The sequence below is a fragment of the Staurois parvus genome, unplaced genomic scaffold (genome assembly GCF_062004578.1).
Source record: "Staurois parvus isolate SC_StPar_1 unplaced genomic scaffold, SC_StPar_1.0 ptg000154l, whole genome shotgun sequence".
NCBI lineage: Eukaryota > Metazoa > Chordata > Amphibia > Anura > Ranidae > Staurois > Staurois parvus.
The window spans coordinates 17,786,642-17,801,312 of NW_028317950.1; the positions used below are offsets into that span (position 1 = coordinate 17,786,642).

General features: G+C 44.6%; 1 protein-coding gene across 1 annotated transcript in view; it reads right to left on the minus strand.

The window, feature by feature from the left end:
* The window catches only part of TPRN (taperin), an 84,888-nt gene extending 70,557 nt beyond the window's left edge, over positions 1–14,331 (minus strand). Inside the window, exon 1 of the mRNA XM_089675134.1 lies at positions 11,735–14,331. Coding sequence (XP_089531260.1) covers positions 11,735–14,236 — 2,502 coding nt within the window. The 5' untranslated portion in view covers positions 14,237–14,331. The remainder of the gene's footprint in view (positions 1–11,734) is intronic.
* Positions 14,332–14,671: the final 340 nt, after the last annotated feature.

Below are 14,671 nucleotides of genomic sequence, written 5' to 3' on the forward strand. Positions count from 1 at the left end.
ACAATGGCTGCACAGCCTGGGTGATGATGTCTCCCATAGGCTTACTATGGTGAATCTGTCGGCAGCTGTCCTATGGCGCTGGCACCCGATCATGTGACTAGACCACAGCGATTTCAGAAGACTAAGGACTCGTTCACATGGGTGTACTTAAGAGCATACCTGTGTGGGTGCGGATCCCCAAACACAGACAGTGTGAGTTCAGGGACCTGCACCCACACAGATGTCAAATTGGGAGCGACGGCAATGTTCATGCAACTGCATTCCAACTGACATGAATGTGACTACCTACATATGGATGCACAGAACATTGTGCAGGCAAAACATGACCCTTGCACAGGTATACGCTTGTGTGAAAGAGGCCGGACACTTTTTTTTTTTTTTTTAAATTAACAAAAATATGGATATTTATATATCTTTATTTATATCTTTATATATCTTCACCATTTACATAATGCAATAGAACCCGAGATGCAGAATAACAATGTGTTGGGTCTCAGCAACATGCTCTACAGGATGCAAGTTCAAAGGCAGATCTCACTGCAATGTTCACCAAAAGCTTCCCCATCTACAGTCAGCTGTGCTAACCAAAGCAAGAAAAGCAGGATTTCACATTGTGTTACAGATTTAAAGCCAACTACACCCAATATATGCACAAGTAGCCTGCAAGGCCACTCCAAAGATTTATAGCCCTCAAAGTATGTCATAAGCTGTCAAACTTCTATTCAACTATTTGCTTTAAGGTAAAAGCAACTGCATAATTAAACCCTGCAGCAAAGGAGTGCACCAGCCAGCTACAAAACCACATTCTCTTCGTAGGAAATTAATTTGGATTAAAAAACAAACAAACACAAAAATCAATCACGTTTTTCATAGACATTGTACTTACAGCACTCCGATCTGACACGGTCCTATGGGCCATGACAACCAAGCTGGTATATGTTATGATGCTGACAGCACCATGGGAAGATGGTGTAGAACACGGGTCTCCACACTTTTCAAACAAAGGGCCAGTTTACTGTCCTTCAGTGTTTGGGAGGGCTGGATTGTGGCCAGTGGGGATAGAAAACTTTCCAGGCCCAGCCTCAGGAATCGTGCCCCACCATTGGCATCAGTGGGAGGAATCGTGCCCCACCATTGGCATCAGTGGGAGGAATCGTGCCCCACCATTGGCATCAGTGGGAGGAATCGTGCCCCACCATTGGCATCAGTGGGAGGAATCGTGCCCCACCATTGGCATCAGTGGGAGGAATCGTGCCCCACCATTGGCATCAGTGGGAGGAAAATTATCCCATCATTGATGTCAGTAGAAGGAATATTATCCCATCATTGGTATCAGTGGGAGGAACAGTGTCCCATCATTGGTATCAGTGGGAGGAATAATGCCCCAATCATAGGTGTCACTGGCAGGAATTATGCCCCATCATTGGTATTGATGGGAGGACTAGTGCCCCATCATTGGTGTCAGTGGCAAGAATTATACCTCACTGTTGGTGTCAGTGGGAGGAATAGTGCCTCATATCATTATGAGTATATAGTACCCCAAGGGCTAGCAAAAGGCTACATCCAGCCCTTGGTCCGCAGTTTGGAGTGCAGAATAAAATAAGAGGAAAAAATAGCTAAACACTTGGAATTGACAATTGGAACTACTCAGAATGGCTGGAAATCATGATTTTCTTTGTAAAAGTGGAATGTAGGAATTTCATTGCTAAATCTACCACCAGTTCCCTGAAACTGATGGAAGGGAAACAAACAATCAAGTTATTATCAAATGCAGCAGAAAAAAAAGCATCAACTGGATTAGAAGAAAAGAACAACTGGGCTGCAAGAGGAGATAGGAAAGTATGGATCTAACATAGGGGTTTACCCAGGATGCCAGGTATCACCAAAGACCATCTGAAGACACAGTGGGCACGCCAATGAAATGTCAAAGAAGAAGAGTTATCTCCTGATGGTCCAGATGTCATACCTACCCTACACCCCTTTTCATCGCACTGATCCCAACATCAAGAGTGCCTACTTACCATGGGAATTGAAACATCAAGTCCTATTAGCGCATCTTATTAAATAATATGGAAGGGAGAGACTACATTTACAAGACACTTTAGTTTTACTTCTTGGCTGAATGCCCAGTGCTGCAACAACACAATGTACCTCATAAACTATGATTCAAATTTGAAAATTATATAAAATTACAGAAAGTATCAAACCATTCTCAGGCCTGAACCTGTTGAATGATGGGCAAAGGGTGTAAACAGACAACAAACATATAATCATCACACGGTCAGTGTGGGAAACATCTTTCTCTAGTAACCTGAACAACGTTCCACCCTTTCAGCATGCTTGGTGCTGTTCTGTCCCATTCCCAGGAGGGAAGGGACAGTGGTCTTTTAGATAAATGTTTTCATTCATGTCCCTTGTCTATACCCCCCCCAACAGTGGATGGCTCCACAAAAGTCACATAGAAAAGCGACAGCAGAAAAAGACCGAGTGGTCCATCGAGTCTGCTCTTTTTTTTTTTTTTTTATTTGAGGGGGTTGTTTTTATGTTTAACTATTTTGTCTGAGTATAGATCTATGCTTGTCCCAGCATGTTTGCAACTATTTACTGCTGACTGGCTCACTACCTTTGATGGAAGTTTTTTTCCACGCATCAACTACTCTTTCAATAAAATAATACTTTCTGAGATAAGTTTTGAAATTTCCTCCATTAATTTAAGGTCATGTCCCCGTGTTCTCGATTTTGGTTTCATGTTGAAAATCCTGCCCTCCTGAACTTTATTCACCCCCTTGATGTATTTAAAGGTTTCAATCATGTCTCCCCTTTCCCTTCTTTCCTCCAGACTGTACATGTTAAGCTCCTGAAGTTGCTCTTGATATGTTTTTATCTCTCAGACCTTTCACCATATTTGTTACCCATTTCTAGACTCGTTCTGTCTTATCAATATCTTTCTGTAAGTGAGGTTTACAGAACTGGACACAGTATTCTAAATGAGGTCTAAGTAAAGATCTATACAGGGGAATCAGGACCTCCTTCCTCCTGCTGGAGACCCCTCTAGTGATGCATCCTAGAACCCTACTTGCTTTCTCCACTGCCTGGCCACACAGTTTGCTCATTTTGCGATCTGAAATAAGTACCCCCAATTCCTTTTCCTCTGTAGTGCTGGCCAACACTGTACCAACTGGCCAACACTGTACAACTGCTGGCCAATGCTGTACAATTGTCAAGTTAATGTCTGTAGAGCTTTAAATCAGTTACATTCGCTAGATCAAAAATTATTTTTTTTGGTCTAAATCCAACCAGAGGAGTCTCAAACTGAACAAAATGCGTGTTGATCATCAAATCGTTAATTTTTCACACCATTTGTGTACCAGCTGCGACACGTGATTTTCGTGCCTCGATCGAAAGTGCCTGATCTAACATGCTAGGTTATTTCTTAGAAAAGCGCAGCAAATTATGGCACAATTATATGAGCTATTTTTTTTTTTTTACCAACAGAACGTTCGGTTTTTGACTCATTTATGGCCAGCTTAAGTCCTTATTTGGGATATATCCCCTCACTGCCTGTTCTGGTAACAACACTGTCACTGGAACCAGAAATGATCAGTGATTTGGATTCCCAAGTGAATCCAGGTCTCCTCCTCAGCATACCATATTTGCTAATGATGGACGTAAAGCATGATTCCTGTTGATCCCTCCCAGTTCTTAAAGCAGAGCCTGGACACCAACATCAAAATTATTCTTGGGTTTTTGGTTCTTAAAGATCACCTAATTTGTATATTAGCAGTCCCTCTTTCTAAAATGTAAGTTTAATTTTGTCATAGATTACACTGCACCTGTTGCAGAATTTGCCTGAAGAAGGAGCTATTTGTCAGAAATTATCTCACGCGTTTCAGAGTCAATCTCCGCATATCAAGTTCTTATGTAACAACTTTGCTATAGTGGCAGTGCATATTCGTGTATGCAAGATTAACAGCCATGAGATCATTTTATATATTTGTTCATATAATAACGATTGGTGTAATTTTCTTTTTATATTAGTTTGTGCATTTCTGCCATTAAAGTCCCAGCTACTGTGGGATTTTGTTACAATATGGGGATGTCAGCAGGTACCAGAGTGAACCCTAAATATCTGTGAACATCAGAAACTTGGGCAAAATTGTTCCGCTGTTGGGACTCGTTCACACTAGCGATGGGGGTGTAGTAAAACCCTGGGGTTGAGCCATATTCTTAATACCCTGCAACTGCTACCGCTTTTAGCTGCAGAGACACACACCATGGGCGCAATGCTACACAGACTCATACATGTTAATGGGGCTGCTCTGCTAGCACGCCAGTTCAGGCCTTAAAGGGGTTAAAGCAGGCGGTGAGGAGGCATTAGAACATGTGTCAAATGCTCTCTGAAGAGCAATTTGAAAGTGAACTGCTCTTCAAAGCAGCAAAGCTATCGTGAACAAGCCCTTAGAAAACCATCACACAGAGCAGGTAAGTATGGTATGGTTTTTGCTTTTTTTGTTTTTTAATATTGCCTTTAATATCACTTTAAGCTTCCTTTTTAGCCTCCCCCCTTCCAGATTACCTTTGAATGTGACAGTGGAACTGAAGGCACGGATTACAAAACTGCAGTAACTTTCCATTTCACATAATGCTTCACTAGTAATGACAGGGCTTAGGACTTGAGCTATAAAAAAGTCTCTTAAAATGTCTCTATAAATTTTATTGAAAAGCAACTGTGATGAAACTACAGTCCAGTCCAGCATCTCAACCTTTTCAACACAGAGGAACCCTTGAAATAACTTTCCAGTCTCAGGAAACCCCTGTATCTACAACTTTCTGGTCATTGGGAAGAATGACCCCTTATAGATAGCTAAAAAGATCAATGGTGTCAGTGAGAACTTATCCGAGAGGCAGAAATTGCTCCTTGCTCACGGAATCCCTGGCTGGGAAACCCTTGTCTAGTCAGTGCATTGCTACAGGTTCCATTACTGCTGTGCTAACATAGCAATCATTCAATAGTCACACTTTCCCAAACTGGAAAAATCTTAATTTGCACGTTTTTGACATCTTCACTGGTTATCAAAGTAATCATTCAACTGCAAAAAAAATTAAAATAAATAAATATTCAAGATGAAAACTTCCTGCGATATACAAGATATTATTACTCCCTACTATAAAGGCCTGCAAGTGCTACTATTCCTCCATTCCAGAGCTGCAGCCTCCATCAGCATTCAGCACTTCCAGGAGTGTCAGAACCAGGGGCGGACTGACCATTTGGAAACTCGAGCACTGCCCGAGGGCCCGGGGTCAGTAGGGGGCCCCATGAGATGCCCCAGTACCTTTTTCATAGGCGTTTTTGAGTTTGGGCAAGGACACAGGGGCCCCATGATCCCCTATTGTGCAGGGACCCCATGAGTTGTCAGTCCGCCCCTGGTCAGAACCTCGGTCGGATATTAAATCCTGTGCAGGTCACCACAGAAGGGATTTCTCATTATCAGATGAATCACCCCTAGGGAACACATTCCTTATTTCTTATAGGGAAACCTTTCTGATTCTACTAGAGAATGTGTTAGTGTTGTTTGATTGGGACTGGAGTGGGGAGATTTTCCCTCACATCCTGTTCTGACACCTATCAGGCAGGCAGTAGAGAATTTCCCTTGCTTCTTGTACTGTCTGACAATTGTACAACAGAAAGGACCTGGGGAGAGTTTTCTTTACTTCCTGTTCTAACAACCCTATAGTAAAATCAGTCTGTATATGCAGTAAAGCATGCTGGTTATACTCACTGTGGAACCTAAGAGGTTAATCCTCTGCATTGTGTAAAAAAGGCTGTTTGATCCTCCCCTTCTACTGCCAACAATCCATCTGCTGATAGTACAGAGCTCTAGGAGTCACTCTGCACATTCTCAGTTTGGTGTGTATTGCTAGTTTTTTTTCCTTTGAGAGGGTGCATGTGATCAGCACAGGGCCAAATCAGCACTGCCTAGACAGAGGGTCAGGGGTCATGCAGCCTCATAGGACAGTCAAAGCAGAATGAAAACTCCTCTTACAAGCTTTAAACAGTGCTCGGCTGGACACTAATAAAAGTCACAAGACTGCTATATACTTCTGATGAGAAAATGTATTTAGCAGTTTATGTTTACTAAAATAATTGCATTTCTATGTTCTGTGTACTGTGGGAGACCGGATATAGTGAATGCAGGGTCCTGGGTTTAGTAACACTTTAAAATGTTGACAGATTTTGTAGGCCCTATCCTATCAGATCACTTCAACCTGCTTTAGTTCCACTGACTATACGTTTCTTAGCATTTGTTTTGCTATTCTTGACAAAAAGATCTCTAAAAGTCTCACAGTTTGAACAGTTCAACCAGTGCAACCTTTAAATAAAAAGTCAATTGTTTTCTACTGGTCATCAAGTTTTCTGAACTGGTTAATGCTGAACAGTTAATGGTTAATGCAGGTGTCTTCGCTGTAAGAAAGAGAGGACTAGACACTGCAAGACTAAAGAATGAAGAGCAAAGTGCAACAACCATCTACATATGGCAGCAACCTATAGCGTCCAATGAGATCTATTTTCTGTAGTCAGATCCAGGAAAGCAGAACCAAACCCACAGATTTAACGGTTTCCCAAAACCATAAATTCAAGGCATGTGGGGGTAATGGGGGGTGGGGTGGTCTGGACATCTAGTCTTACAGATACAACTGGCCCTTTAAAGGGCAACCATAATGCTGATACGGACTGCGATTAAATGGAGTTTGACACCCCTGAGTTAGAGGGATGAGACAAACCATTTGCCACTGACAGGAGTGCTTACAATGGACAGCTTTTATTTTTGTAAAAACTTTATCCCAAAAGGAAAAAAGAACAAAAAAAAAAAAAAAACAGATTGCTGTACCTACTTATAAAGTGTGAGATGGAGTTCAATTTGTTAGCGTATCTAAATCTGCTAGTCCATCTAACATTCCCCTACCCACCGAATGATATCTGTCACAGTTGCTTGCGCTCTCAAACATCAAACAGTTGGTGTCATAGTTGATCACATGTGCAGTACCATAACAACGGCAGATCAAACAGAGGCTACGATGGCAGCTTCCTTGGCTGTAAAGAATAGGAGGGCTTAGTCCCGCTTTAAGAGACAGTAACTGATTGCTATAGGTTACAGCACATCTGTCAGAGTTCTCATTTCAGGCTATGTTCCTACTGGGGAGATTCCAGGAAATGATGTGACCCAATGAGCACACAGCTATAAGAACCTGACTGTGACTGCAATACAAATCTGACAGGGGTTCTAACCCTTCCCTGTTCTATACAAACATTTCTAATGGCCAGGTTTCATCAAAGCATCTGTAAGAAAAATGTCAATCATAAAAACGGGATTCTCATTTTCTTAAGGCCCCTTTCACATGGGCGTTCTGTATGCTCGTTTTTCATCTGTTCATTTACGGATGAAAAACGGACACCAATGTATTTCTATGGACTAACGGATGTAAACGGATGATCATCTGTTTACATCCGTTAATGTCCGCATCTGTTAACATCCGTTTTTTTGAACGGAAGAAAACCCTATTTTTCTTCGGTAAAAAAAAACGGAACGGACGAGCAGATGTATATGGACAAAAACTAATGTAAAAACGGACATACGGTCCGTTTTTGCATTGGTAAAGGATGTAAAAAAAAAAAATAATAATAATGGAGCGCCCGTGTGAAAGGACCCTAAATGCGTTAGAAGGTAAAATCTGCCAGCTTCTCTTTCAGACACTCTTGGCTCTTTCATAGACGTTCCGATCGAGTCCGTCTGCCCGTTTTTCAGGTGGACCCGATCGGAACCTCCATTCTCCTCTATGGAGTGGCGGGTATAAACGGACATGTGTCCATTTACACCCGCCAACATCCGATCCGTTTTCATCCGACCGCCCCTTGAGGAGAGCAAGCAGTTCTGTGTCTGCTCTGCAGCAGTGGAGGGGACACAGAGCTGTCATCTGCTTGCTCAGCAGAGAGATCCCCCGCTAAACAAGCGGATCCGCTAATCCGTCCAACCCGTGTGAAAGAGCCCTAAATGCTTTAGAGCAGTGGTTCTCAACCTTCCTAATGCCGCGACCCCTTAATACAGTTCCTCATGTTGTGGTGACCCCCAACCATAAAATTATTTACTCTTTACACATTGGAAATGTGTTGTTCGATGGTCTTAGGTGACCCCTGTGACCCCAAAGGGGTCGTGACTTACAGATTGAGAACCACTGCTTTAGAAGGTAAAATCTGCTAGCTCCTCTTTCAGACACTCTTGGCGCTTTCACACAGACTTTCCGATCGGGTCCGTGTGCCCGTTTTTCAGGTGGACCAGAACGAAACCTGCATTCTCCTCTATGGAGCAGCGGGTATAAAAGGGCATGTGTCCATTTTATACCAGCCTACATCCGATCCGCCAAAAAGGGACGGATGGGGATCCAATTCCCCTTCCGTCCGTCAGATGAAAACAGACAGGGCGTCAGTTTTCATCCGACCGCCCATTGAGGAGAGTGAGCAGCTCTGTGTCTGCTCTGCAGCAGCGGAGCAGACACAGATCTGTCACCCGCTTGCACAGCGGGGATCAGTGGAGAGATCCCCCACTTAGCAAGCAGATCCGCTAAACGGCTGTGCTCCGTGTGAAAGGACCCTTTGGATAGAAAATGAACTAAGTATTAGCTGTCCTGTTACTAACCTCAGAAGACTAACAGGTGAAAGCCGGTTGCCTTAGGCAAAGACCAGTTTAAAAAAAAAAATGCCAGATGGCAGTAAGGAACTGGCGACCAATCCTACCGCCAAACTACTGTTAAAGGCAATGGTCAGAGCAGCACCCCTGTCCTTGTCTGTATTTAAGAGACAGACTATCCACAAAAAATATGCAATGTGTTGCAATTCTGGCACACTTTTCAGTGTGATTATGTAGTCTGACTTATATGTGACCTGGTTGCGTTTTCGAATATTCTACGAGACCAAGTCGCAGCACAGGAACCTTTTCCAAAAATGCACCGTGCTGAGCTGTATTGATGTGTCCACCATTGATGATAATAATTTGATTCCCCTTGTCATGCGATTCTTTGTGACTCAAGTCACATCAGAAATCGCATTAGTGTGACCTGAGCCTTATCCTCTTAAATCTTTAGTTGCCTTAACAGCAGCACAGAAGAAGTGGGTAAAATGTCAAAGCTAGCCAAGTAAGCTTCCTATTTTAACAAGCGTGTCACTATGGGCTGGTATACGACAGGCATTTCCAGTGGCCCGAGCTTGCCAAGCTGCAGTGAACGAATGACAACACAGCAGATGGAGCAGAGCAGACCACGTAATATGAGCAGAGTATCTCCCACACATGGCATATATTAGTGAACGTGGAGGACGATGAACAATGCCTGTGTTTTTACCTCTGACCCTTCGTCATATCCTCGTCAGGTATATAGGAGCCATGCTTTCCAGTATGACATTGTGTTCTGTACATCCTGCTAGGCCTTGGTGGCTCGACCAAAGCACAACAGAGCACATAAAGATACTGTACCTGACTGTATAAAGCCTAAGGAGGTAACCCTAAGACAAATAGAATTCAGGTTCTGAATTCTGGTTATTCTGCTTTTTGACATTCTCAAAAAAAAAGTAATTACTTACAGTACATTTTACTCTGAAAAAATACGTCAACATTTTTCATATCACACATACCCCAAGTACTAGGACAAGCCCGTCGTAGTTACACTCGGCAATATTTGACCTTCTCTAATAATCATTGATCGGGCAAACACAGGAACGTATTAAAATGTTTACAAAGTTCAATGTCCATGCAAGCTGTTTTTTCCTGCACAGTTTAACCCTATAAGGCAGTAATAACCACAAAAGCAAACATTTATTGCAGCTTACCAATTCTTAGATGTGGTGCTTGCATTAGTCTTTTTTTCTTTGTTTTCACATAGTAATATGGCCAGCAAATCTGCTTTTTCTTTTTTTTTTTTTTTTTTAAAGGAGAAGCTGTCCTACAATTGTATCAGTTAGAGCACAGGTGTCAAAACACAAGGCCCGCGGGTCAAATCAGGCCCTCCAGTCCATTTCACATGGCCCTTACACCTTTCCTGCAGGTAAACCCTTGTCTCAGGCCCTCCAGTCCATTTCACATGGCCCTTGCACCTTTCCTGCAGGTAAACCCTTGTCTCTGCCCCCACCTTGTCTCAGCAGTCGGAAGCAGAGAGGAGAATAGAACTCTGCCAAATCCTGCACCTTTCAGTGCAGCTGCAGCACTCCCTCATCTCTGCCTCCCCTGGTCTCAGCATTCAGTAGACTCTGGTAACTGACTCCACTCCTCCTCTGGTCCTCCTCCAGACTCTGCACTTTCTGCTTTCCAGCTCGGCCCCCAAAAGGGGTGCACGGTGATGTTAGGGAGGGTGTAGAATTCTTCACATCTGATGTAATGGGGGGTGGGGTGGTCTGGACATCTAGTCTTACAGATACAACCGGCCCTTTGAGGGCAACCATAATGCTGATACGGACCGCGATTAAATGGAGTTTGACACTCCTGAGTTAGAGAGATGAGACAAACCATTTGCCACTGACAGGAGTGCTTACAATGGACAGCTTTTATTTTTGTAAAAACTTTATCCCAAAAGGAATAAAAACAAAAAACAAAAAAAAAAAAAAAAGATTGCTGTACCTACTTATAAAGTGTGAGATGGAATTGGCTTCAATTTGTTAGTGTATCTAAATCTGCTAGTCCATCTAACACTCCCCTACCCCCCAGACTGACAATGCTGCTGTGCCCCCTGTGCTCGTTCATCTAGAGTGGGGGCATTCTAACACAGGAGGTGTGTTACTGGCTATTTCACCGGGTGAAAACAGAGGGAAAAAAAGCCTGAGAAAAGAAATCAAGAAATCTGATACAGCCACCACATCTAATGATTGGTAAGCTGCAATATATTAGATTTTTGGGGTTGGGTTTAATACCACTTTATGCCTCAATTATGAGGACTTTCCTTGCTTCTGTGGTATATCTGCCAAACGTTTTCTTCCAAACGTGGACATTTTGTGAACTACAACACTGCCCAATACATTATTCTTAGTGATGGAAGAGTAATGAAGGGTTAAAACCTGTCAAGTCTTTCTATATCCCTGGTGGGGAGATATCACCCCCTTTCTGCTCTAATGACAAGGTGTACTCTCCAGCAGGGTTAGACACAGCATCAAAAACCGTAGAAACCCTATACAGTAGAGGTTTTATTGCTTGTGCTTTCCTATCTTAGTGACTCTCTTCCCTCATTTCTTGTCTAGCTGTCATAAGAATGTAAAGGGAGTGTGGTCTCCAGTGTGGTCACAGACAGAATGAAATGCCCAGCATAAGTTGCAACAGAAGAAGGGCACACTAACATTATTCAGATATAACACAGATGTCTCAGAAAAAGCAAAATACTTCTATGAAGTGCAGTTAAGAATATATTGGCAACTTGGTGTAGTCTGGCTAAAGAAATGCGTCCAAGAACATTTGGACAACCTGTGACACCTGAGCTGTTGAGTACGAGTCCTCAACAACAAAGTGCCAAAGTACTCATCCATGCAGTGAAATTTACCATCATGAAACCTACATCCTGGTAAACATCATCATCATGTAGAGGCTGCTTGAGGTCATTACAAACATCTAGCAAATCTATAGGCTGCATAATGGTTCAAGCATCAGAATAACTTTCAACTTTATGCACCTTACATAAGCAGGAAGACATTGACAATAATTACCTTTTTCCTTGTGGAGCCATTCTTTAACAGACAGGACTTTGACAGCGACTGGTAGCCACCGATGACCTGGATCTCCTCAGCAGTTGGGTACCTCTTTTTGAGCAGGGCCCCAAGTTCAGAATAGGGAGCCTCAAATCCATCTGAAGACTTTCTTTTTGAGCTGGAGTCTTCATCATCATCTTCATCCACTACCGGTGTCCTAAAGGCTTCTTTCTCAGTAATGGGCTTCCTTTTGGGAATAACAGTAAAAGTGTTGGTGCCCTTAGCACGGACAGAGGAGAGGGAAGTATGAGGCCGGTAGGAAGCTGAAACAGGGTCTGTTGGTAATTTTGAAGTTGGTTTGGCCTCCTTGCTCGAGTCTTGTTCATCAGCGTTCACTATGTCATCTATGTTGGTGACGGGAATATCCGTTTTAGCTACATCTTCAGGTATTTTAGTGACTGGTACAGTCAATATGCCCTCAGCATCTCCCTGATGTACGCTACTAAAGTACTCCAACTCAGCTCCAATGTCAGTGAAGGACTGACCTTCTGTAGAAGATTTGGATGGCAAAAGGCCACTTCTCCAGTCAAAGTCTGACAGTAGAGGTACGGTAGATTTTACCGTAACAGAACTGGGTATCTGCTCTATCCTCTCATCCCCATTAACTGGAGAAAGAACTTCCTTTAACCTGACACTATTTTCTCCAGGAGAATCTCTGGAATCCAACTTGGGTCCATTAAAAGTGGAAGCACTAACTTGTACTTTTGGCTTGTTTTTGGTGGACACTTGGACGGCACTGCCAGTCACTGGAGCAGAAGGGTCCTGCCTCTTCTTTGGAATGAAAACAAAAGAGTTCTTAGACTGCATTCGAATGTTTGCAAGGGCTTTTGCTTGGACATCATCGTCAGGAATTTTACTTAGGTCTGGCTTTGGTGCAGGCCTGATTTCAAAGGAATCATTACTGCTGGCGGGAAAGGAAACTTTCATTAGCTGGCTAGGAGTGGCACTAGTAAAGCTGTTGTCACAGTGGTTGTGGAAGGAGCTTTCAGAATGACTGGCACTGGATAAGGGAGGGATGCTATTTTTAGGGCTATTCACCTCAGACTTTGGCCTCCAATCATTGGCGCCTTTGGGGAGCTCATTGGTGGAATCGTACCCAGGAGATAGCACTGCTCCACTTCCCTCGGAGGACCGTCGAGTAGGGGTACCTCTAGATCGCTTACTTTTTGACAAGAGATCTTGAATAGTAATCGTACTGCTTGTGTTTGCATTTATCTCAGAGTGGTCAGCGTGACCATTGGTAATCGGAGAGGAACTCTTTACAGTGGTTCCAATGGTTGTGTCAGAAGGCCGGGCCTTGCTAAGTGAGGCAGCTTTCGGGTTGACATGGATGGTGTTGCTACCGGTCTTCTGGGTAACATTCATGAGTTTGGACAGTGGATGATTGTTGGTGTACCCGACTTCAAATTTCTCCCGGACGGTCGCTACAATAGGGGAAACCAATTTCTCATCAGTGGGCATGTCATAACGAGGGGACAGTGGGGATAATGAAGAAGGTGAGGACCCAGGGGTGCTGGTGGCAGGTGGTGTAATGGGACTGGGGGGTCTTTTGTGAAACAAACCAGGATCTGGCAAAGTATGGACAGCAGGTGGTTTGGAAGGAAGCCAAGATGGGTTGTTCAAAGGAAAACGCTTGCTGTCTTCTTCTAAAATGGAGGCAGACGATGGGGAAATCTCCCCGGACCGCTTGGGTGCCTTAGTTTGGGGGACATGACTGTGCCGATCAGTGGGGGGAGGTTTTGGCAACAGAGGAGGCTTATTGTCCCTTTCCAGTAGATTCTCCCAACTCCTTGACCGTAAAGGTCTGCTGTGACCGTGGTCAAACTTCTCCAGAAGTCGGCTGACCCGCCCAGCCTCCTCCAGCACCTCGCTATGGTCTAGCGGCTTTTTTGTGGGGACGACCTGATTTTTTTTAAGGGGTTCTCTGACTGGAGGCTCCGGCTCGTAGATGACCACCTCTGAGGCTCGGATCTCAGCCACCTTGCTGCCCCTCTTGGCCAGCAACTCTTCGACAGGATCGCTGCCAGCGCCATGGCTACTCTGGGTGAAGTAGCCGGGGTCGGACTCAATGATGATGATGTTCTCGGCGCGGATGGTGCGGATACCCGGGACGTTGCCATAAATGTCCAGCAGGTGCCGGATGGGGGAGGTCGCTCTCCCCGCGGAGGAGGGTTGTTGGTGATGATGTTGGTGATGTTGTGGTCGCCGGCGGCGACGCTCTTGTTCCAGCTTGATGAAGGGGTTCTCATGGAGGGGACCCAGGCTGTCCTGCAGCACCAGGCGTTCAGGGCTGCCCTTCCTGGAGTGCCTGCTGGGTGACACTTCCTTCCCCCGGGAGGACAGGGCACCTCCGCCACTCGCCATCTTTTGCCGCTTCCTCTCCAGCACCTCCAACTTCCAGGCCGGCATCTTATTCGGCTCCAGCCTGGACCAGCTCTTCGTACCACCGCTCACAGCCATGCTCGCCGCGGGGAAATCACCGAACACCTCCGCTGCCCGCAGCTACCGACTGACTGACTGAACCCCGAGCCCGCAGCCAGCCCTGTCACATCCAACCCCGCCTCACCGAGCTACGTCACCGCCAGCAATACGCCCCCAATTCCTTGCGGCAATACTTCCGCCCCTTACCTGTTACAGTCACGCCTTATCGACCACGCCCCCGTCACCTCAAACTCCACACCCCTAGCTAGGATCAGGAGAGCGAGCCCACACAGTCAACTCCGCCCATCAGGAACCTCCGTCACACCTCCTTCTAAAGTCAATACTGAAGGAAGTGCGCCCTCTTCCGGTTATAATGTACCAAGCCAATAAAAAAAACCGAGCAACGCCCCTAATATTTACAAACAGGACCAATGCTGTGTTCATGTGCTGTCACCCTGAAGCCCCGCCCCCTAA